General features: G+C 44.9%; 1 protein-coding gene across 2 annotated transcripts in view; it reads right to left on the bottom strand.

Annotated features, from left to right (window-relative positions):
• Positions 1–248: 248 nt before the first annotated feature.
• Positions 249–25,456, bottom strand: part of FRG1 (FSHD region gene 1) — a 129,040-nt gene continuing 103,832 nt past the window's right edge. For both annotated transcript variants that reach the window (XM_069200244.1, XM_069200252.1), the window contains exons 9-10: positions 2,266–2,376; positions 249–371 (exon numbers count right to left, since the gene is read on the bottom strand). In XM_069200244.1, the coding sequence (XP_069056345.1) occupies positions 335–371; positions 2,266–2,376 (148 nt within the window). In that variant the 3' untranslated portion in view covers positions 249–334. The remainder of the gene's footprint in view (positions 372–2,265; positions 2,377–25,456) is intronic.

The raw sequence follows: 25,456 nt of genomic DNA, 5'->3' as shown, positions 1-25,456 counted from the left end.
TGAATTAATTAATTTATCATAAAGTAATATGCAAGGAAGATTTAATCTGCACATTTGTGTTGAGGTTCCCTTGTTCTGAGTTTAATAAACTGAGTGGATGCCATTTATACTTCGAGCTGCAAGACCCCTACATGTACATTTACTTTTCTGGGTAAATTTAAGTAACTCTCTTCCTCTTCCCTTCAAAGCTCAGAAAAGGTTACCTTTCTAGAAGATGCACCCAGAATAAAATCAGGCAGAAAAAACAATTATCAAAAGATTAAAAACGTAAAGTTTAATGTGTACTATTTACAGGTTCAGTGTCAATGTTCATAACAATATACGTCTCTTCTTTTCATTTGCAGTATCTATCTGCTTTCAGTTTAGATCGCCTGTAAAAAACAAAAAAACACAACAAAAAAAATCAGAAAAGAAAAGAAAATTTAGTAGAATACTTTGACACTACATGCAATCCTTATTTTAACATGAAATTAATCAAATCAGCACCTTTCAATCATAGTTTAAGATTACGTATAGAGAAAGCCTTGAATCCCAAAGTTGTTTATTTATTTTCTCTGCTTCTCGCCTATACTTTACACTTCTCTTCTGCTTGCTCATAGAGAAATAATAAAAATAATACTAAATTATTATTATGAACACCAGCAACTTGTCACTGTGCGTTTATTAACAGTTTATTTGTGCCACATTTTTATAAGCTCACCATATTAGGTAATATGGCAGTTGTTTGATGCTCCTCATTTCGCTACTGCTCTAACCCCTGCCTTCTTGCTCCCCTGCAATGTCTTCTCTCCATGACTTAGTTTCATTAGATACGTATCCTGTCTGTAGGCAAAGAAAATGTCATCTGGTATTTTTCCTTCTTCTATCGATGGGGCCTGCTATTAGACTCCAGATGAAAAATGTTTTTGGTGTTAACATTAACATGTTTGATACTTTGTAAGTCAGCTTCCATTGTAATTGTGTAGAAATGCGTTTCTCAGATAAACAATACAAGCTTTAGGAAGTTGTTTTCTTCACTTAAAAGTAAAAAGATAATGTGCTTAAAAGCACGTTTACAGCAGCAAGAACCTTGTTTTAAGTTGCAACCAAATTGACCTTATCCCTACTTTCCTACCTGCTAAATGTGCAGTGTGGAGATAAATAACTATCAACTAGTGAATGAAAACCTCAACACCACGTGTATATTTTATAAGTGACCACATTGCCTTTCTAAACCTTACTTATTGTTAGCGAAAGTGCCAGATAATTTGTGCTATAGAAAATGAAAAAGTAACATGGGGTACTTTTTTCAGAGCAGCACTTTGCTTTAAAAAAAAAAAAACGGGTCATACGGTTTACATACAATTCAGAGCAACTATGAGAACTTTAATTGGAGATGCGTGGAGGGTTTCCAGTCACAGAAGCTGTTAGCATATCAGATCAGCAAAAAGAAGAGAAGAAGGCTGCATGTTGCTTGTTTGTACAGTTTCCATCTGCATTTTAGAGTTTGGGGAACGGGTTACTCTGTCACAAACACGACTGATATTCTTATTATATACAATGCCATTTGAAATATGGCGAACAAGACATTTGTCACGTTTGTGCTGAACTCTAAATCAGGCCGCAAGTGTCAAATTTAAATGTCTGTTTAACACAGCTGAAAAGCGAGGAAATAAAAAGTGACAATAAGGTAAACTGTATAGACAGGTGGGAATTTAGTTTTGAACATGCAGGTAGAAATATTCGAACCCTATCTATTATTCAAATTTGCACTGAAAGGCGGTCTTCAGAGGTACACCCTGAAACTGTGTGTACATATTGCAGAAGAAACTAAGACTTACAGATACTATAGTGGAAAAGGGTCTCTTTCAGGATGTTGCCTATGAACTAACAATGTTAATGAGCCTGTTGAATCGAAAACGCTACCAAATTAGACATTGAATGAAATCTGCATTTAACAATGTTTTTACTTTGGAGAAAAGAGGAAAACAAGTTTTTTTTAAATGTTTTTCTTAACAGTGCTCCATCACCATGTTAGCACACATTACAAGCTTGAGTATTATACCTCAAGTCAAAGCTCCTGGTTCTAACTTGTTCCAAGCTGAGGCGAATGTGTGCATACTTATATACATTTAGCACTTCAGAAGTATCTTTTGGGGAGCTTTTAAGGGCTTTCGCAAATGAGCTGAGTAGGAAAGTGAAAATAACAACTATGTCCCATTTGCTTAACCTGACATCCATCACACTTATTTCAGCAGATTTCAGTTTTCAAAGAATATTACTTACCTGTCCAGCAATGTTTCATGGAAACTGCCTTCTTTCCTAGCTTTTTTGAGTTCCTTGCTGTCTTCTTTGCTCACTTTGAGCTTGCGGTCTTGAAAGCTCTGAAACTTCTTTCTGTAAAGTATTTGCAGCAAATTAAACTTTCTAATCTGATTGAGGTATAATTATTATAATAAAAAACTAAGCAGTAGAATCTAGAGCTCTTGGCTGCGTCTAACTTTTAATCAAAATTATTTACCTGGTAAATGACAGAAGACACTTGAGTATTATGTAGTTCTACGATAAAAACATTTTCTATCCCTAGGTTCATATTTAACAGCTGAGCAACATTTTCTACATATTCATGCACAACAAGGAAGACCTTGCACAGATTAATGGTTGATGATTCTACGATTTCTACAGCATTCTGCAAATAAGATTATTTGTATTTTTTATTTTCTTGTATTTTTCTTAATAAGAAAAACGCAAAAAAGAAGATTTGCATTCAATGCTATCTGTTTAACATATTCCGGAAATACAATAAGAGCCTGCAAATAAAATAATCAGCCACACGCCAAAACAAGAAACTTAATATTACTTCAGCAGTGTTGCTTCTATCCCTCAGGTGATCTACAGTAACTTCTGCACAAATACATTTTTGCATAAGTGTTCTTATTTTTTGTAAGTCACTCAGACAACACAGAGAAGCTATGTGATAATTCACAGTATGTATCCTTTAATTAAAATACACCTTTCCATTAACCACCACCCAAAGTGGAAGGAAAGCTCTTGGCCAAACACTGGACACTTTTTTTTACCTACACTGGCCCCAGAACACAGTGCAGCAGGATTTATCTAAAAGAGATTGCACCCAGATTTCAGTTCAAATGTCAATGCGTGCAGAAGGTATCTAGTATATGGTCTCAAAAAAGGCACCCCTGTATTCAAGAATGGGGGTGGGGGGTAGCATTGTTAAACCCCACTGCAATAATTCAGTCACTTCTCAGCCACAACCGGGACAGGAAGTATACGGAACAAATTAACTAGATGCAATATTTTGGGTGTGTAATGTACGTGGTAACGAAATTTGAAATTAACTCAGGATTATAATTCCTCTGTTTGGGAACAAATAGAGAGCCTATGGACATAAGTGAGTCTTCGGTCAAGGAGATTCTGGTAGCCAACAAAATATCATGTATGCTTGAAACAATGTCTGGTGTTATCAGCATTCAAGGTATATTGCACCAAACCAGCTGAAGCTTTTGGAAACTCTAAAAACCTCGTCGTAAGGAAGCTGCATAACCTAAACTAAAGGACCAGCAAAGGGGAGATGAGACCTCGCTCTTTGGTGGTATTTTTTATTATGATTGATTAACATAAGATCTCAAAAGATTTCGCCCACGGCACTGCCAATGCTTCAACATATTTGTATTCTGACCCGTTACCTAGATAGACCACTCCGAAAGCTGGAAAGCCCGGGGTGTAAACTGATGTACCAACCAACAAATAGATCAGATCATGCCAAACCACAACTGTAGTACTGACATTTAAAAATCCTACTCCCATATCCAATAGTTCATCATGGTTCAGTTTTGCATACAAGAGGATGACTTCATTACTGATGAATTGGCATAGTGCTTATATTGGCATGCATACTCTTATTAATAAAGAAATGCACTCTGCCATGGCTTCTCAGATAGAAGTCATAGCAAAATGTCCTGTTTGCCAGGTTTTACCTTATGTATGGCTGTATTTGGCTACCATTATGACTACATTTTACTGGTTTATCCTGAATATTGCAAAGCACCAGTTTATCATGATAGAACACTGAAAGATGGCCGGACCAAAAGGGCTTACAGTTCATCTACGCACAGGTCAAAGTTTTAGGCATTCGAAGACACTGACAACATTGGCAGCTATGCAGTATTACATGGAGATGCCATGCGAAAAATTAACACTACATCTATATTCGACTGGTGAACAATAAATTAAGTCAAAGGAAACAAATTAACGAAGTGAGTCTTTAATGGCAACTTAAACGGAGAAGGCAAGTCAGGTAACCACAAAGGCAGGGAGCACAGCCAAATATCTCTTAGCAGCAGCAAATGCAAGGCCTGATGAAAAGTCAAACGAGAGCGGAAATGATTGAAGCTTTCGGACTTGCTTCACCCAACAAATCTACTCCAGCAGCTTGCAGAAAAGATACTGTGGTGTGTTTCCTGACATCTATCACTTGGGTAGGCATTTTTCAATCTCCATGAGTGCGGCCACAGTGTAAGAAAGCTCAGGTGGATGACGAATCCACCATGCTGCAATAATAGCAAGTCCATCCTATGCAGAAGAAGAAGAGGGGGTGAATCAAAAATGCAGAAATACTGGGATAGGCTGTGCTTGATCCTTCTGAAGCATTATCACCAGAAGATGGATTGGTGAAAAGGCTTAAATCGTGCCCTGTGACCATACAAACCCGAATGCATCTACTAGGGAACCATTCTGAGGGAACCCTGTGGCACAATAATTAGGAATCTTCCTATTCTAGACTAATGCAAAGAGATCTATGCATGGACAGCCCAATCTGAAAAAGACCACTTCTAGGTTATGTTTCCACTTCTGATCCTCCAATGAGGCGACATAGAACATCTGCTCTTATGTTGGGGGAGGCTGCAAGGTTTACTGCTACCTGGAAAATACACTGTTATGGAAGCCAGTGCCACAATCTGCCTCCCAGCAAAGAGGTCTATGACACACACTGCCCTGTATGTTGGTGAACTGCATAGTGGTGGTGGTGTTCAGCAGAATCTGAATGGCACTGCCTAAAATGAAATGAAGAAAGGTTTTATGCTGAGATGAACCACTTACTGCTTCAACACATTTATCTGCAGACCCTTTTTTGACGCGTACCAATGGCCACAAAATGCTACCCACAGTCCTGCACTAGCCAAATGAGGATGCATCCATAACTATGGTAGTCTGCAACTGCAGTAGGAGGAGAGGACAGTCCCACCAATAGATTGGCAGTGAATATGAAGCAATGTAGATCTGGGGCCACCAAATCGAAAATTTGCACTGAAGCTGAAAAACTTGCTTCTTGGACACTACTGAAGGGCTCACATACGCCATCTGGTGTGCAGAACTAACCGGATGCATTAGGTCATCAGGCCAGGATGAAATTCTCTAAGGAGGAGGAAGTGCTTACATCATGGTTGGGTCTATAACAGCCCACTGAACGTCAGCCTTTGCGTGAATGGAAGATGTGACTTATGGATGTTGAATGTAAAGGCCAGGTTGTGAAGAAGCGTGGTGGTGCTGAGATGTTCTGTAACCAGCGCAGGAAATCCTGCCCTTACCAGTCATTCACAGTACGGGAGTACATGGACTCCTAACCTCTGCAGAGAAGCTGCAATCTTAACCATCACCTCGGTGACTATTTGTGGTATAGTTGTCACTGTATGACAGCACCATGAACTGATGCATAAATTCCACAGTACACCTCAGATAAAAGTTCTAAATAGGCAAGGTCAGCAACTGAAGACAGACGTCCTGGAGATCAGCAACACCAGCAAGTCCCCATACTGTAGAGCAGCAAGACCTGGCACAAATGCTGTATGAAAGGACCTTTTTGTAGGATTCCCCCAAGCTTTTTGGAGTGATGCTGCTGGTGTTTTGACTCTGTAGTGTTCTGGGCCCTGCGGTCAAGGCCCCAGCATATGTGCTCTGACCCCTAATACCAGACTGGCTCATTTAACTTACCTTCAAGTTTCAAATATATTGTAAAAGAGGTATCCAGAATTAGTAAGGTAAATGTCTCTAATGGACTGCAGCACTTAATTGTGCTACCACTACAGTGACAAGGTGAAAACGAGACTCTAGGTCTGGCATGGCAGCCTAGTCGGGCAGATTTAAACCTGCCAACTCGACACAGCAAAATAAACCCTTCAGACAGATCAAAACCTTCCTTTTTTAATATTAGCAAGCTACTCCCAAAGGAAGGCCTGGGTAGCCGATACAGGGTGCTTAAAGTAGGGAGCTGGATTCTGGTTGCAGTACACCCCCCAACACACACATACTTTTTACCTGGTTTTTAGATGCAACTTTGACTGAAGCGCACTGGGTTCCTGCTAATCATGTCCCCAGCAACAGTGTTCCTTCCCTAAAACAAGACACCTGGTCACTCGATTCTCAAGTGACCAGGCCCTTTATCCCCTCTACAAGTCCCTGGTAAATGGTACCCCTGGTAACTAGGGCATTGGTACCGAAGAGGGAACCTCAGAGCTGCAGCACAACTTGAGCCACTCTGAAGCACCCAGCACCAACCTTATACAGACTGCCATTGCAGGCTGTGTGATAAGGTGCTCCAAAAATTGAAAACACAACATCGCACACCCTTGTGTGATAAGTCCCCTAAAACACTGCTTGTAGTATCTGTAAGTCACCCCTACAGCAGGCCTTCAGCCCTAAGGCATGGTGTATTATATTATAAGTGAGGGAATAAGCAAATATGCCCCAACTATGTCTCATTGATTCTTAGACAAAGTAAATGTGCAGGGAAGCCATTTTAAATACACGTGCTGGACACTGGTCAATACGAGATCCCCAGCTATATGATGGCTTCTATAAACCTAGGGATGTCTGGTAGCAAACATCTCGGATTAGTACACCCTCACTGATTCCAGTTATGGGTTTATTAATACATGCACCATAGAGGTGCTCCCTGAAAAACCTACCAACTGCTGGTGAGCGCAATTACCAGTTCTGGCCAGCCTGCCACCAACAGACAAGAATCTGCCCTCCCAGGGTGAAAGCCTCTGCTCTTGAGAGGTCAGGAACAAAAGCCTGTCCGGGGTGGGTTGTCATCCGCCCCCCCCCCCCAGATGACCTGCATTTCAAGGCAGGAGCTTGAAAGAAGCCCACCGCCTTTGGTATGCAGATCTGGACTCAGAGGAAGCTGCCAACCGCACCACCGCCCCCCACCCCCACCCCCTGTATGCAGATCTGGACTTTATCAGAGGAAGTTGCCAAACACCAGCCCCCCAGGGACCCTCCTGGACAGAGGCAGGAAAATTAGCTATACAGTAGGCACGTCACACTTCCAGACTGGCAACAACCTAAGGTGACCAGCGTGAAGTAAAAACAATTTAGGAAATTCCACGATCTTTTGTGTGTTGTGGAATTTAGGAACTCTGGATAGGGTGATGTCCACTCCCCACAGGACGTTGTCATCTAGTGGGTGTAGTGACCCCAAGGGTAAGTAGCCCTATGGCTACTACCCTTCACTCCCCTTAACTCCCACTAAATTGAATACTTAGGGGACCCCCTGATACCAGATCCTCAGATCGTCGATGCCTGCTGAACCAGAGAACCGAGGAGCACGACTAAATTGGTGCAAACCCTGCCAACCTGCCAGCTGCACCTGACCCTCAAGGAGCAAGTGACTTGTCCTGCCACTGCAGCCTCCAAGAAACTTGGAGAGCTGCCAATGCTTCACAAATCACCAAGAACAACTCCCTTGGAGTAGACGAGCGGACTTGGGGCCAGATGGCGGCCATGTGAGACGACCAATTGTTGCTCTCCTCCTCCTCCAAACCAGATACTCTGCCCCGATTCCAGACTCCTGACTTTCACTGCCGCTGGTACTTTGTTGCAAAGCCAGAACTCACCACAGACATGGCCCTCTCACCCGAGACCGCCACGTTCACTAATTGGGACTCGCAACTGTTTTGATGTGGTTCGTGTCCCTCATGCTGTCTCTTGAAGCAGTCAGTGCACCCGGCGGCATTTTTGCTACACTGTTTCCTAGTTCGCCTCAGACAACACGCTGCCCAAGATGCCGGCGAAAGGATCAAAGGCGTTTTCGTCTGGACCAGCTGCGAGGCTGGCGAAGCAGGAGCAGACTCACAGTTCTGGCGACGCTGCCGGCAGCTCTAAGGAACCCAAGACGGCGAGATCAGGTACACGGGGCTCCGCTGTGCCTGAGAAGGAGAAGTCGAAGACGAAAGCGAATATAGCAGTAAATGTAAAGCCTGTGGTTGTGCCGCATGTGAATAACAAAGAGAAAGCCACAGTTAAGTTTGTCTCACTTATTTGATGCAGAGCAGCAGCACTAAACAGCGCTACAATTGCGAACCTAAACACAAGCATGTCGAAAAATATGGATGGAAGTGAAGGCAGCGTAGCGTGCAAGGAGACCCCCCAAACGGCAAGCAATGGCACTGCCCCTCCACCCTTTGACTTTTCTGTGGTGCCACTCACCAATATGTATAGAGAACAAGAGGCATGGGGGGAAACCCTCTGTAAAGGAGCGCTACCCCAGGCCCCAGATGGGTTTCATGAAGAGCCCAAGCAAGCGAGATAGAGAAGCCTCAAAGCAGCGAACAGGTTATGATCAAGGAGAAACTGGCCCCCAAGTTAGGTCTAGATAAAGAGCCAGGGGATACATTTTTCTCCTTGTCAGATCAATCCAGTTGGACGAGTGATGAAGATATGGATCCCAATGTGGGGACGAGTCGGGCTTGGAAAACATTGTGGTTAGAAGCCGGCTTGAGACGGCACTCCTGGGGAAGGTGAAAGCTCCAAATGGGGGAAGGGGCCATCAGCAATCTGGAAGCTATAAGGCTACTACTGTGAGGAAAAAAGAAAAAAAAAGAGAAACCCTCACCCATGCTCGCCTAACCGTCAGCAACCGATTTAAGGCCCCTAAGGACTTGCAGTGGGACTATTCCTCTACTCCAGGCTACGAGGCCTCAAATACTCTCCCTGGCTCCATAACAGCTACAGGATCATTCTCCTTGTAAACAATACATCAGAGCATTATGGAGCATCAGGGGCAGACAAGGGCAGAAAGCCGTAAAACACAGTTAGCCTGCCTTAAAATGCAAGGGGCCACCCGCCCGGGTGGTAAAGACGTGCTCCGAACTTGCTGAACGTATGGGGGAGGCCGAGACCCGAGACTGATGACTTATTGAAAGCACAGATGGTTGATACCCAGTGGAAGCTGGCGGACCTTGAGGACAGACTGAGGTGAAATAATCTGCAAGTGTTGGGCGTTCCGGAGGGGGTTGGAGACACAAATTCTCGCAGATTCATGGTGAATCTCCTCAGGGAGGCCTTCCCAGAGTTAACCCAGTGGGACTGGGAAAGAGCCCACAGATTTCCTTTTAAAGTAAAAAAAACAGCAGCGGGAGCCAAGCCAAGGGCAATATTAATTGCCTGCATAACTTGCTCGACCCAACCGTAAACACACTGCCAAGGGGTGAAATTTCTTTGTTAGCCCGGATTTTTGCCATGCAACCGTGGAGAAAAGATGGAGGCTATGACAAATAATCTTGCCATTGCAGGAGAAAGGGGCTCAGGTCTTACTGATGAACCCAGCCAAGCTGAAGGTGGTCGTTAATAATAAGACTTCTTATTTTTTGTATGAGTTCAAGGCATTCTTGGACTCATTATGAGAAACAGATTTGGTGGAGGCTAGGCCATCTGTATTTGTTATCTGATATTTATCTGATATTCATTACCTCTCAGTAGGGGGGGATAGGGGTAAAAAAAGGGGGAAGGAAGAAGAGGTTGGAAATGGTGTAGGAGGATGGGACTCCTTCTGACGTGAGGTATGGTGCTCTAATACAGCATATTTAAGAATGAAGGGCATGAGAAGTGGGGGGAAGGGGCGAGGCCGAATCAATAATGGAAAGGACCAGATGGGTCCTAAGCCCTTAGCGATCTGGTGGGGGGTGGTATTGGGGTTGGTTTTGGGCCACAGAGTAGGAAGGTCACTGGTAGGATGTGGTGGGGTGAGGAGGGTACTGGGGAGGAGGGGGTGGGGCTTGGTTCAAGAAAGGGCAAGGTTAACCGGCAAACTAGCAAGTATGGGCAAGGTGGCTTAATGGTGCTGGTAGAATATTCAGCAAAAGACAAGGGATGATAACCATTAGGGATAACCAGCCAAGGATATTGCAACAGTGCCAACGGATGACAGATATCCATATCCAAATTAATATATGTGGTCTGAACAATCCCCAAAAGAAGAGAAAGGTGGCAATGGGCATAAAATTAATGCAAGCTGATCTCTTCTGTATCCAAGAGACTCGTATCCCCTGGGGGAGGCAGGGAGCACTGACAGAACTAGGGCTGACACTCTTAGCCGGTACACAACAGACAGTGACAACGCGGGGTTGGCAGTTTGGGCCAAAAACTATTTGCAATTCAGGTCGCTTCCTGATAGATAAAGGGGGTCGCTGGGTCATCTTAGAGAGCATTGCAGGTACGGCAAGTTTACTCTTTGGACTATCTATGGATCGAGTTCCGATGAGGCTGAAATAATTGACGTTTTAAATCTGGAATTAGATTCATGACCACTTCCGCTAGTAATATGTGGAGATTTTAATAGCCACTTGGAAGTCAATAAGGGCTTGGGCATGCATGACAGCTACCCAAGGTATTTAGGACCATCAAAAGACTGATAAAGGATCATGGTCTTATTGATGTCTGGAAAAAACTTAAGGTCCCAGACCCTGGCTACACATATTACCCTTCTCCACATAATGAACTAGTACGACTTGATTATTTTTTTGTCTCAGCTGCTTTGGCCTCAGAGGCAATGATGGATCTTTCTCCTAGACGTCTATCAGATCACGTGATAAAAAACTGAAAACCCACTTGATGAATTCAGAGTTATTTAATGAGTAGACTCTGGGCTTTTCCAAGGCTCCATTCTAAGAACACATACTGGTTGGTCCTTATATTCCATCTGTGAGCAAAGACACCAAATGTCCCGGCCTGAATCCCTCGGTGTGCTCTAAAAAAAGCCCCAGGTCGACTCACCAAAAGGGGTGAATCACGTGTCGGCTCTCTGGCTTTTCAATCCAAAACATCTACGACTTAAAATGGACATTTACAATTAACTTTGGACCTTAAGGCTTTTTACTCAATTGTCTACAATTTCTGTTGGAAATGGACTTCAAGGAATACCTCTGAATTCATTGAAGGGATTTTCAATCTTTTATCACTTTAAAGCTACGACTTGGAGCAAAACTGGCCTATACCCCATCCGATCACCCATGAAAAATTAAAAAAGGGCATTCCATAAGTAGAGAGAATTGGGCCACAGCAATTTGTTCTTTGGATTTACTTCTATCAGATCACAACCCACTACTCTTGGATATACCGATAACCGGATTTCTTAGATCGCGCAGAGCCTGGTCATTTGATAAAAAGTTATTAGTTGACTCAGGTTATATAGAGCAGTGTTGTCCAACCTTTTTATCGCCGCGGAACGGTAAATGTTTGATAATTTTTCCGTGGCCCGCTTGTCCCATTGTGTGACAAGCGGGCCACGAAAAAATTATCAAACATTTACCGCCCGCCACAGTGGGGCGGCCCGGTGCCGATTGATCCACGGGCCGGCACCGGTCCGCGGCCCGGGGGTTGGGGAACACTGATATAGAGCATATGCATGTTTGGTTAAAACATTTTTTAAAGGACAAAAGAAACATGGCTGCAATAGGAATGGAATGGGATGAGTTAAAAGCTGGAGTCAGAGGGGAGACTCTGAGCTATAATCTACATCTACAGAAGCTGAGGGAGACAGAGGTTAGGAGCCTAAGGACAATAGAAACACAGCTGCAATAGGAATGGTATGGGTTGAGTTAAAAGCTGGGGTATAATCTACATCTGCAGAAGCTGAGGGAGACAGAGGTTAGGAGCCTTTATCAAGAGCTTATGTTGGCTGAGAAGAAACAGACACAAAGTAAAATGAAGGCGGAAGAGATCAGCACAGCGCAAGCTGAGTTATTTGTGTTAAAAGCAAAAAACAATCAATATCTGAATAAGGTGGCAGCAGACAGATATCAGAGTTATAAGACAGAATGTTATGAATATGGGGAGACCACTGGCAAGGTCTTAGCCAGGCGAATCAATCATATTAATTTATACAGCGCGCTACTCACCCGTGAGGGTCTCAAGGCGCTGGGGGGGTCACTGCTGCTCGAAGAGCCAGGTCTTGAGCTGCCTCCGGAAGGCGAGGTGGTCCTGGGTGGTCCTGAGGTGGGTGGGGAGGGAATTCCACGTCTTGGCTGCCAGGTAGGAGAAGGATTTCCCACCTGCAGTGGTTCGGCGGATGCAAGGGACGGCGGCGAGAGCGAGGCTGGTGGATCGAAGTTGACGGGTGGGCGTGTAGAAGGTGAGGCGGCGGTTGAGGTATTCGGGGCCCTTGTTGTGGAGGGCTTTGTGTGCGTCGGTGAGGAGCCTGAAGGTGATCCTTTTGTTGACGGGTAGCCAGTGTAGGTGTCTCAGGTGGGCGGAGATGTGGCTGTGGCGGGGTACGTTGAGGATGAGGCGTGCAGAGGCGTTTTGTATTCGCTGAAGACGTTTCTGAAGTTTTGCGGTGATTCCTGCGTATAGGGTGTTTCCGTAGTCCAGGCGGCTTGTGACGAGGGAGTGGGTCACAGTTTTTCTGGTGTCAGCGGGGATCCAACGGAAGATCTTTTGGAGCATGCGGAGTGTGAAGAAGCAAGAGGACGAGACGGCGTTGACTTGCTTTGTCATGGTCAGAAGGGGGTCCAGGATGAATTCGAGGTTGCGTGCGTGGTCTGAGGGGGTTGGTGCGGTGCCCAGGGCCGTGGGCCACCAGGAATCGTCCCAGGCGGACGGGGAGTTTCCGAGGATGAGGACTTCCATCTTGTCTGAGTTCAGCTTCAGGCGGCTGAGTTTCATCCATTCTGCGACGTCTTTCATTCCATCCTGCAGGTTGGTTTTGGCGGTGGCTGGGTCTTTGGTGAGGGAGAGTATCAGCTGGGTGTCGTTGGCGTAGGAGATGATGTTGATGTTGTGTTTGCGTGCGATGTCGGCGAGGGGGCTCATGTAGACATTGAAGAGAATAGGGCTGAGCGAGGAGCCCTGTGGGACGCCGCAGATCTCAGTGGGATCCGAGCGGAAAGGCGGGAGGTAGACTCTTTGGGAGCGGTTAGAGAGGAAAGAGGCGATCCAGTCCAGGGCCTGTCCTTGGATACCGGTGGAGCGGAGGCGGGTTATTAGGGTGCGGTGGCAGACAGAGTCGAAGGCAGCCGAGAGGTCGAGGAGGATGAGGGCAGCTGTTTCTCTGTTGTCCAGCAGGTTACGGATGTCGTAGGTGACTGCGATGAGGGCGGTTTCCGTGCTGTGGTTGGTCCGAAATCTGGATTGGGAGGGGTTGAGCAGGTTGTTGTCTTCGAGGAAGTTTGTCAGTTGTTTGTTGACGGCCTTCTCAATGACTTTGGCCGGGAAGGGGAGGAGCGAAATGGGGCGGAAGTTCTTCAGGTCGCTGGGGTCCGCCGTGGGTTTCTTCAGGAGAGCGTTGACTTCCGCGTGTTTCCAGCTCTCGGGGAAGGTGGCAGATGCAAACGAGCTGTTGATGATGGTCTGGAGATAGGGGGCGATGCTGGTGTCGGCTTTGTTGAAGATGTAATGTGGGCAAGGGTCCGAGGGGGCACCGGAGTGGATGGTGTTCATGGTAGTTTTGGTCTCTTCGGCGCTGATGGGTGTCCAGGCGTTGAGGGTGACGGCTGGGGTTGTGGGTTCTGTGGTGGTCGGCGGGATCTGTGGACCGAAGCTGTCGTGTAGGTCGGTGATCTTTCGATGGAAGAAGGTAGCGAGGGAGTTGCAGAGTTCTTGTGAGGGTGTGATGGAGTTGGAGCTGGCGTTGGGATTGGAGAGCTCTTTGACGATGTTGAAGAGTTCTTTGCTGTTGTGGGTGTTCTTGTCCAGTCTCTCTTTGAAGGATGCTCTTTTGGTGGCGCGGATCAGCTGGTGATGTTCGCGGGTGGCGATTTTGAGGGCTTGTTTTCTGCGGTGTGATCTTTGCACCAGGTTTTCTCGAGGGTACGGCAGGTTTTCTTGGATTCTTTGAGGGCGTCTGTGAACCATTGAGGTTTCCTGGTGTTAGTCTGTCTTGGGAGGCGTCTGAGGGGGGCGAGGTTGTCAGCGCAGTTGGTGATCCACTGTGTGAGGCTGAGGGCTCCGTTGTTGGCGTCGGAGGTGATGGTAGGTTGGTTGTGGTTGAGAGTGGAGAGTAGTTGTTCTGTGGAGATTTTGTTCCAAGGTCTGCGTGAGATAGGTTGTGTGCGAAGGTGGAGAGTCTTGCGTCTGAAGGTGAAGTGGACACATCTGTGGTCGGTCCAGTGTATTTCGGAGGAGTGGCTGAAGGATACGTGGTTGCTGGCGGAGAAGATGGGGTCGAGCGTTTGTCCAGCGATGTGGGTGGGGGTGTTCACCAGTTGCTTGAGGCCGAGGTTGTCAAGCAGGGTGGTGGTGTTGGTGTCGTTGTTCTGCTCCAGGTGGAAGTTCAGATGTAGTCTGGCGAGGCTAGGGTGTGCGGGGAGATGAAGTCTGTGATGGATTCGCTGAAAAGGGCGCATGGTCCAGGGGGCCTGTAGACGAGAGTTCCTCTGAGGGTGGTCCTGGGGTTGGTATGGATCTGGAAGTGCATGTGTTCGGGGACGCGGGGGTGTCTTCGGTGGAGGTAGTGACGTTGATGGAGCTCTTGTATACGATTGAGATTCCTCCGATAAGAACGATAGATATGGGTATTTCGTCCATCAAGGACTCTTACGGGCGCAAATATGAAAAACCAAAGAAGATCTTGAAAGTTTTCAGAGATTTCTATGAGGAGCTATACTCCGATGATGTCGAGCACAGGGAAGATATAGATTTCCTGGAAGGGTTAAAATCAGGTAGACTTACTCAAGTGGAGCAAATTATATTGGATGCTCCAATCTCATAAGAAGAAATATATGAAGCCATGACTTCTTTGGCTTCAGGGAAAGCTCCAGGGCTGGATGGCTTACCACTCGAGTTCTACAAGGTATTTTAAAGAAGTACAGAGCGATATGCTAAAAACTTTTCAAACGGCTCCCACTGTCTTGAGAAATAGCCAGTGTAGTAATTTTAAAAAAGAAGGATAGGCCTCCTTATTCTCCTGGCTCGTATAGACCAGTATCATTGTTGAACTGTGATAGGAAAATATATGCTAAGATTTTAGCAAGCAGGCTGGCAAGGGTCATTCCTTTGTTAGTATGCAAAAGGCAGCATGGGTTCATTCCAGGTAGGGGGACAGTTGACCACATCAGAAGGATTATCTCTCTATTTGACCTAGCAGAAGCACATCAAAAATCACTTGGTTTGGTGCTACTAGACGCAGAGAAGGCATTTGACCACGTTTCTTGTGATTTTTTTATGGGAGACCTTGAAGTGGAAGGGGACGGGGGAAGGCTTTCCAACAGTTAACAAAGCCATGCATAAGGTACATCTGGCAGACTTAGAATCAGATTTAATATCGATCTCTAGAGGTAATCTATCTGGGTTGGCCGTGCTTACCACTGTTATTTGCATTATATAGAGATCCCTTTTTAAGTAAACTGGAGGAAAGTACAGATATTAACGCGGTTGTCTGTCATGGGGGGAGGTATAAGGACTTTGCGTATGCTGATGATTTGGCAGTGATTACAACTTATCCAGAGTGAGCCATTAAGGAAACTGAAAGGTTAGCTAAAATGTTTGGATCATATTCTGGCTACAAATTAAATGAGGACAGGCCCCAGGTTGTCTGTTCAGGTCAGACTATTATTAGAGGTAAGTGGGTTGTGTCTGATGCTATATACTTTAACCAGCCCCCCCCCCATGTTGGTTAAAATAAAAAGAGATCTAGACACAGTGCACCATCTAAATCTCTCTCTTTTGGGCCGCTACAGTGTATTAAAAATGAATCTTCTACCTAAAGTACTATATCATTTCCGATCGATCCCCTTAAGAGTTTGCAAGAAGCTGGTTACTCAAGCTAGAAGCAATCAGTAGCTATTTTTTGTGGGGGTTATATGAAGCCTAGAAGAGCCATGAAATATATGACTCTCCCAGGGTCCCAAGGTAGATGGGTGGTTTCTAACTTTATGCTATATTATTATGCCTGCTGTATGCAACATATGGATGCATTGATCACTGGAGGCACCGAGGGGAGCAGTTATGCAGAGTCTCTCTCTATCTATGAAATGTTGCTGGGATCTGATGCAAATGGTTGGCTCCTGAAATATATAGAACCCAGTTATTTCAAAAGAACAAGATTTAAGGTTCTACGAGCCGCCCACAAGACATGGGTACAGCTAAAACAGTGGATCTCTGTACGGAGCATCAACTTTTACACTCCACTGTCCTCCTCATCATACCCTCCCTCTATTTTTAGGGGTCCTGTTTTAGATTTTTGGAGACAATGAGGGATAAGTAGGATTGGGGACTTATATACCAATTGCATGCTCAAATCATTACGGAGTTACAGGCCCCGTATGACCTGCCCTGAATAATTTTTTTAAATTCTTGCAAATTCTGGATTTTCTCTATTGTCGTAAAAAGGAACTGTTCCCAATGGATACAATTTCAATAATAGAGGCAATCAGGCATAGGGATAAGATAGGAATACTCTATAACTTATCAGTAGACACTCAGCAGGATGATCTTTCTATCCAGAATGAAAGATGGGGTATGCGATTTGGTAAAGAAGAGGTTTGGTTGGAGGAGTCATTAGAGTTGGCAGAAAATACTTTTTTGTCAGCTATTCTGAAACCCCAACACTACAAGACGCTATTCAACCCTGTACTATACGCCAGCTAAGGTCTGTAAGTGGGGTGGCTCCGATGGAAAATGCAATTGCTGTGGGGGGAGGGGGGGAGAGGGGGTGGAGGGGGAAACAGAGGCTGAGATTATGCATGTTTTTTTGTTTTCCCCAAGTTGAAGCTGCTGTTTTATGAAGTAGAACAGTTTCTCAGTCTTCTTATTAAAGGGCGGGTTAATCTTACACCTACTTTAGTATTAGTGGGGGGGGGGGGGGGGGGGGAGGGGAGGACTTGGCAGAAAAGAATGGATATGTAAAAAAAAGAAAGGTATTTCCTTTTTATGGCCATGGCAATACTCTGGTTGTGTATCACCTCAGATTGATAAAAGTGGGGCCCCAGACATTGTAAAATTTGAGGGCAAGATTGCTTTTCACGGCATAGAGCTGAGTTTATATAGATTCAAAGGCTATAAGAAGAGGCGCTGGGGGAAGAAACGTATCTGGTCAGCACGGACTAAATGGTCCGAAAGCATTAGTATGTGAGCCAGGGACATCGTATAATTGACTGTTTATGCTGAACCTGCTGCATTCTCCTTGTTTTTCTTGCCTGATTGTAATTTTGGTTTGATTTTCCATGGCTGCCGTAATTGATTTATAAGTGTTTCTACGATGTAAGGTAGCATTGCCTTAAAAATAATAACATAAAAAAAAAAAAAAAAGAAAAGAAAAGGAGTAGACGAGCTGCTTCTCTGTATCTGCAGGCACCCAAGAAAGAACTGTGAGGACCAGGACTACCAAAAAACCTGATGCCGAGCATCAACACTGCACCCAAGCCGTCTAGCCTGAGCGGAAATGGGTCAACAGAGTCAGTGTGGTCCCCAGGCTCTCCAGAGAAGAAGCCCATCTGAGCTTGTCCTCTGTGGACTTCCCGACAGCGTCTGCAGCCTGATTCTGCAGACCACCCCCCTTAGCTGCGACCGCCTCTGGTGATGGAGACCCAACAGTCCACTTCACCTCTGCAACCGGATGGAGGAGAAGAGGACCACTGGTGTCCCTACGACCCCCAGACTGGTGAGACCCAAGTCCACCTGTTCGTTTGGGCCGATCTGGCCTCCCAAGTCCACTTCTGTAGCCTGTTTCTGTGGGCCCCCTGCATCGCAACTGCCTCCGGTGATGGAGAACCCGTGGATCCAAACCACCTCTGCACCCGGACGTCCAGGACTGAGGAGAACAGGACAACTGGTGTCCCTACATCACCGTGCATCACAAGAACTGAATCCCCTCAGTGGTTCACCTGGACTGGACTCTCAGTCCACCCCTGCAGCTATTTTGTGACTTGACTGACCCACATGGACTTACACAGGGCACCCGAAGCTGAACTGCACCACTGCATTCTGCTGCACCCGTGCCGCACGAGGTGACCTGTTGGTGTGGCCTTGGACCTTGCCCCATACTTACTCTAAGTCCAGGAGATTGGTCCCGTAAGTTGCTGTACTATACGTGATGCAGTGCTTGTTCTTCCTCCATAGGCTAACATAACCACATCTGAAAAATGCACTGTCAACTTTTGAAAACTTTAAAAGTTAATAACTTGAAAAGTACTCACCTGACGGTAAGCTTGGTATCAAAGTATATATAAAAATATATGTTGTTTTTATAAATTGGTGTCGGAATTCTTTACTGAGCGTGTGTCTCACTTACTGCATGAGTGTGTCCCTTACATGCTTAGCACTACCCTCTGACATGCTAACAGCTCAACCACACTACTCAAAAAGAGAGTATTTGGGATGTAATTTGTGCCTCTGTGATACCTCTGAGGATTGCTGGATTCTTTGCACAGTGTACCTCATTTTTGTCCATTATATAAAGAGCCAGCTTCCTACACTTAACATTAAAAAGAAGAGCATGTTTCTTTTGTATTTACCAGGCACCAACAGTAAAAACAAAAAATTGCTTTTTTTCACTATAGCAAGGCCTGTTGTCCCATCGGCTAACATGGAGTTGCCCAAACCAAGTTAATTGTTACTTTATACCAGGCTCATTTCTGAGGTCGGATTTAAGGTAGCTTTTAATAGGAAGGTGGCTTTAAAAAAAGTCAACAGTGTGTTGCCCAAAACTTTCCTGTTTATCTGTAGCAATGTTCACCAGGGACACCATGCTGCCCCCTGCTAGGAAGTGGAAAGCACTCCCAGAAATAGGGAACAAAGAATATCTTAAGCACAATGACTATTGGGAAGTGGTCACATATACCTCAGCTTCAAAGAGCCTACCACCTCAGTGAAGCAAACAATGAGCACACCTTTGCCTGCCTGCTCCTTTCTGTAGGCAGACAGTCTGGCATCTCCTCCAGAGGGGGAAAACCTATTGCAGAACCGGTTTTCCAGGAGGAGTGTCTTATTATGGTGGGTACATCTCAGGGCAGGGGAAGAAGGCTTGCACCATCTTGGTTTAGGATAGAGTGGGGTAGCCTGGGATTGTTCGAGGGCCAAACCACCAGGAAGTGATGTAAGGTGGGAAGGGAAGCCTCCTGGGAACGATCGCCCTACTGGTTAGCAAATCCTCCCTTCCTACAAATTAGAAGGTGCCATAAAGGTGGCACCCTAGGCCCACAGTCCTCAGACCACTGTTGGACTGGCAAGAAGACAGAAGGACTGCCCGTTGCTCCCTGGACCCAGCAAAGAGAGACTGTACCAAGTAAGGACCTCATCTGCTGAACTCAAGGGACTGGCAAACAGGACTCTACTTGCTGTGCCCACTCAAGGAAGTTCTCCCTAGACCTGAAAATCTTGACCTGCCCAATGTATCCCCAAGTCTGTTGGGCCAGTGCCCATCATCAAATTCGACCCTGGTCCTCCTGCAAGAGACACTCACCTGTGGACAACCACTGGAACTAGAGACCAGTCAACCAGTGCCAACTGGAGCTATACTGGACTTCACTGGGGGCATCGTGGGAGATCAAGTTCAGAGGTCAGAGATGACCACTAAAGTTCGTGGACCCAGGAATACTCAGTGCGTTTCTAACACAGCTTCTGCCTCTTCCGCACCTGTAGAACCTTCTCGACATCCTGCATCCCAGTGAAATCTTCTGTGAGGACTGAGACTGCTGGAACTGACAGGTAACTATCTTTCTGGACCTAAATGATCCCTGTGTCTGGCTCCCAACCTGTTGAGACCTGTCCAAGAGAGAATCGGTAGATGTGCTAGCCCATTGGCGTTTACTTACTTGATAAAAATCGTATCACCAGTTCATCTTGATAGATTGTCGTCGTTTTGGTAGCTCATTAAGAGAAAAATAGACTATTTTTATAAATTTGTGTTGAATTTAAATTATGTTGTGATTCTTACTTACCTGTTATTTTGGTAATTTGAAATGCTTTACACAAGTTCCTTTGATTAAGCCTGACTGCTCTGCGCCACAGCTACCCAGGACTGAGCTAAGGGTTTTCTTAAATAAACATAACTGGACCTGATAAAGATTGGAACATTATTATATATATATATATTATATCACAACCACATCATATAATAATTCACTTTCCTCCAAAGGTATAATCTTGAACCCATGCTGGCGAATGTGCGAAGGTCCAGTATGGTCCCAGACCCCAGTTCTTTTTCAGGACAAAGAAATAAAGGGAGTAATATTTTTTGCCACTTTCCTCTATAGTAAGGACAGAAAGAGTAGAGTATAGCCCTTGTTAATCAGTTGTATGAACCAACGATCTGTTGTGAAAGTCTCTCAAATGGCAGAGAAATGATAGGTTCATACCAGCCCCCACACCAGAAGCTGGTGGAACATATTGGGTGTGGGTGTGTGTGTGTGGGGGGGGGACAAACGTGGGGGACAAAGGATTGGGGAGGTAATTAAAGCAGTTTTCAGGCAGCATATCCTGCAGAATATGTAATGGAGTGTAGCTTCTGGTGCTGATGGCGTTCCTTAAATCTACACCTACCCTGAAAAGGTTGGACCATTTACTGGGGTGCTTGGATCAGCTGTCAAGGTTGGAACTACCAGGATTGATGAATCCTGGAGCAGCCACATAACATCCAGGTCTGTTGGTGGGATTGGCTACTCACGAGGACAGGCCCAATAAGGGTGCTGTGGCTCAGCTGTTTTGAAGCACACCTAGGGTGTGATGACCTTCTCTCTAAACCGTTGCTCACAATCAAATAGCAAATCCACAAGTGTCACTTGGACATCACCTGAAGATTCTATACAACGCATACATGCATAAAGGCGTAGTGTGATAGACATGCCCATGGATTGAGATATGATGTTTGGAAACATCCAGACCATCACTGACAAGATTGTACTTTCATGTGGTCAGGTAAACTAATGACTGTTAATTTCAACAGCTCCTACATGGCCAGGACGTACTGGCTCATAAGGCATGTGGCATTCAGAGAACAAGGCATTACTGTTATGAAGAAGGCACACCACAAGTAAGTATCTTCCAGACTTTATCAGATATTCCTGCACCAACCAAGATTAGCAGCCTCACTCCTTCAGTCTCCCAGCTCCAACTGTCGTTCTGGAATCCTCACGAACATTCATTTCAGGATGAGATATCCACAAGGAACAGATGACACATCTGCATTTTAAGCCCAACACAACACATATCCATTTGCACAAAAACAGAGGACATTTTTCACAGTAATAAAAATATTACAACATATAACAGCGCAACCTGAGATACAAAAGAGTACACAAGGTACAATGAACCAGTACCAGAAAAATAACATTATGCAACTGTCAAGAATTACAATATAATGAGAAGATGAATTACGCATAAAAGGGAAAATGATACATTTTGAAACAGGAACCTCATAATAGAATATCACTACAATATCGTAGCAGCAAAATTATATTACTATTATTATGATACCACAATCTTTCCATCATTTGGGTTTGGCAGAAGATCTCATGGTATGTCTAGGAGTTGTTTCAAGGGCAATACCACCACAGTGAATGTCCTGTGGACCACTGCACCCACACGTACCTAGATTAATATTGGTCTTTAAACTGGATTTGTTATTGGTGCTAACAGGATTTGTTTCACTCTACCTCACCAGTCTAGACATACTCCACACATCACAATTATCCAGTCTAACCACATTCTTCATGACCTTCTTAATTCTGAATGGACCCATGTAACTTGATTCACCCTTCCCCACAAATCCTGGTCTTTTCACTTGGACTTTTTCACCCACCAGCCACATTTGATACTTGGTGCAGTTCCTCTGATCATAATGTTTCTTGTAATTATTTAGATATATTTTTCTGAACTACTTGCCCTCCTCTTTTGAGTTCACTCAAATCTACTTCTCCATTCAACAGCTTTAAGCTTTGCACTTCTCTACTCATCCACACAGGATTCTTTTTTGTGTTACGTCCTCCACTGCTCATCCAGAAAAAAAGGTGATCTGGATGTTACTGGACTAGGACTATTGCGACAAGTCCACCATACTTCATTAAACACCTCCAACAAAGGTCTCCTCTTTTCTACTGCTTTTTGTACACACAATTTCAGCACCTGATTCCAGCGCCCAGCAAAACTGTTTGTTTGTGGAGAATACAACGCCGTATTAAGATGAACTATAGACACTTCTTCAAAACATTCCTGAATTTCCTGAGATGTCAACTAGACACCATTGTTTAACAATTTGATGGGAGACACCTTCCAGAAAGAACTCTTCTTTCACAAAGTTAATCACCACCGTAGCGTCAACTGAAGTCACACACTTAGTCACTACCCACATGGACATGTAATCTACCAATAATATTACATATCTTTTACTAGGAGGCAGCAGGTGGAAAGGACCAGCAAAATCCAGCCCCAGCTTGTTCCATATTTGTTTTGGAATCTCTATAGGAGACAATGGAGCTTTCGATACTGTCTTACTCATGTCACTCCTGGCACAAGAAACACAATCCTTTACTACGCCCTCAAAGTGTTGATCTATCCCTGGCCACCAGTACAACTCCCTCACTCTTGCTTTCATGAGACTTCTCCCCAAGTGACCCTCATGCACCAAGTTAACAATTGTTTCTCTCATCGCTGGGTGGAATCCGATGTGTGCCTCTAAACAATTCACTCCCATTCCAACTCAACTCCTCCCTTGCATTCCCAAACCCTTTTATCTCTTCTGAGAGGATCCTAAACTCTTTCCAACCCTTAACTATGAACTCTGAGTTCTTTAGTTTCATCTTCCTCTCTAGCTAATTGCCACTTGTTCTGATGTAACACACTCTCACACACCCAGTTGATGTAGTCAACATCACCCCCGTCCAAAAGCAGTCGGGATAGAGAATTTACCATTGTGTTCCTCGAACCTATAATTTACTCCACCTGGAAATTGAAATCCTAGGTGTAAGCTCATCATCTTTCCTGGTGGAAAATACATGGACTAACAGCCTAAATGGCATGTCCCAAATATTGGATTGCTCATGCACATGCACATGGCAAAGCTCCCCTCTTGATAACGGATTACTGTTCTTCTGCATCTTTGATTGAGCGGGATGCAAACCCTACCACCCTTCGTTAATCAGTGGGAGCACTGTATCTAGCCCCTTAATGCTAGCGTCTGTAGTCAAAATAGTCTTCCTGGAAACATCAAAGTGTCCCAGAGTAGGCATTACACTGATGCAGTTCTTGATAACCTGAAAATCCTCTTCACATTCAGACAACTGAAATCTCACACATTTCTTCAACAAGGCCCAAATAGGTTGGGCCAACCAAGAGAAATTCAATATGAACTTGGAGTAAAACTCTGCCAGTCCAAGGCAAGATCTCACCTGATCTTTGTTCTGCATCACACGCTGACAAGTATGAGGATAATAACATGATGGCTCCCCAAAGGGGCAGGTACTAATTAAATTAAAGGTATTTGTGCTTGATACAACATACATATTCTACACAGAACTGAGACGTTCAGCCCCACATACCTCCAAAAGAAATTAGTTAAACAGCTTCATGAAGTATCCCTCTCCGATTGGGTTGATGTGGGTTCAGGAGATGTTGGTGCATATAGGATACCAATATTCTCCCAGGCCCAGAATCGAAAGAATTATGGAGAAGAGACACCAGAGGTAAGGTCCTTACAGAACTTTACTGAATATGCCCACGTCAACTAAGAATACCAGCCTCACTCCTTTAGTCCCCAACTTCAACTGTTGTCCTGGAATCCTCACAACAATCAATCCAGGATAACAGATACCCACATAGAACTGATGACATATCTGCATTTTAAGCCCAACACAACACATTTCCATTCCCACAATACCATAGGAAATGTTTCACAGCCAAACACAACAGTTATGTAGATTGTAGCAAATATTTTTTTGTTCCCTACAGTCCAGCCTTTAAGCCTGGAGGGGCATTTGGGATTAGCTTCACAAAGGATGGTTATAGTACTAGGTTCACCTACAAGAGATGCAAAAACAAGAATTTTGGGTTACAGGGAGTGGTTTGTGTAGCCGAGCAATGTGTCTGTGGACTATTGGGCTCAAGAAGGGCTTCTGCCAGGCAGCCAATAAAAACTGTAATAGTGCCTGGTTGAAATGGAGCAAACGGTCAGAGACTGAAAAGAAACGTTGCAAGATGTACATCAAAGTGAATGAAAAGGATTCTAAGGAGGACTCACTGGGGATGTTAGGGGCCAATTGTGTTTTTAAAGCCAAGCCAAGGCCAGCATTTGTGTATTAAAAGGTTCGGTATCTGCTTCAAAATCGCCTTCCTCTGTATGGTTTTACCTTTGAGAAGCTTGACTAAACCACTGGAGTCAGACCCAAAGACTTCATCTGTATGGACAAGTCTCTGGGCTACATGGAGGAGTTCTGCCAAAGGCTGCCATCGAAACAGGCCCAAAGTTTTATTTTGCCACTCGGATAATATCCACTGATTTCAATGATTTTGTGGCAGCATCAAAATCAGCTGTCAACGTCAGAGGTGGCGGTAAGGGCTGAGGATTTGCTGTAAGTGGTGTCCGAGCCTACTGAGACATCAGCGTCAGAACTGCCAGAACGGAACAAAACTTCAGGAACAGGCTCATGTGGGGTAATGGCCCAGGGGGTACCAGCGTGGTCCTGAAAACATCCAGCACGGCTTGCCAGAAAGCCTCCATCTGCATGGGGTACTCCGGCTTCATCATGTTCAGCATCAAAATCATCTCCCACAAGAAAGAAGAGCGTGTCTCTGGGAACAGCAAGAAGGCTCACAACGGTTGCTGGAGCAGGACAGTTTCCTAGAAGAAAAGATTTCTTCTTCCAATGTCACCTTTTATGTTTACTGTGGGAATGACTCTTGAGAGATCGTTCTGTGTCAGAAGACTTACAGAAACAGAAAGGGAGATGGTTTGGAGTATTCTAGTGGACTTTTGCCAAAGATAGATTTGGCCTTCCTCTCAATGATGGCCTTCAGGTGCATTAAAGAATATGACTCACAGGCCACAGGGTTATGTTTGGAGCCCATACACCATTGACAGGTGTCACATGTATCCAACAAGGACCTTATTTGCAGAATCTGATGGAATCTTACAGAGAAAACTCCAGATCCATGTTAATGATACATTGATAAACAGTAACCACACCAGCATGCAGACTGGCGCCTTGAACACTCATGCCATCACACCCTGGGCAGGCAGAGTCACCGC

The sequence above is a fragment of the Pleurodeles waltl genome, chromosome 1_2 (assembly GCF_031143425.1).
Source record: "Pleurodeles waltl isolate 20211129_DDA chromosome 1_2, aPleWal1.hap1.20221129, whole genome shotgun sequence".
Classification (NCBI taxonomy): domain Eukaryota; kingdom Metazoa; phylum Chordata; class Amphibia; order Caudata; family Salamandridae; genus Pleurodeles; species Pleurodeles waltl.
Note: the sequence above shows the minus strand (reverse complement) of the source record. Positions and strands in the feature narration are given on the sequence as shown.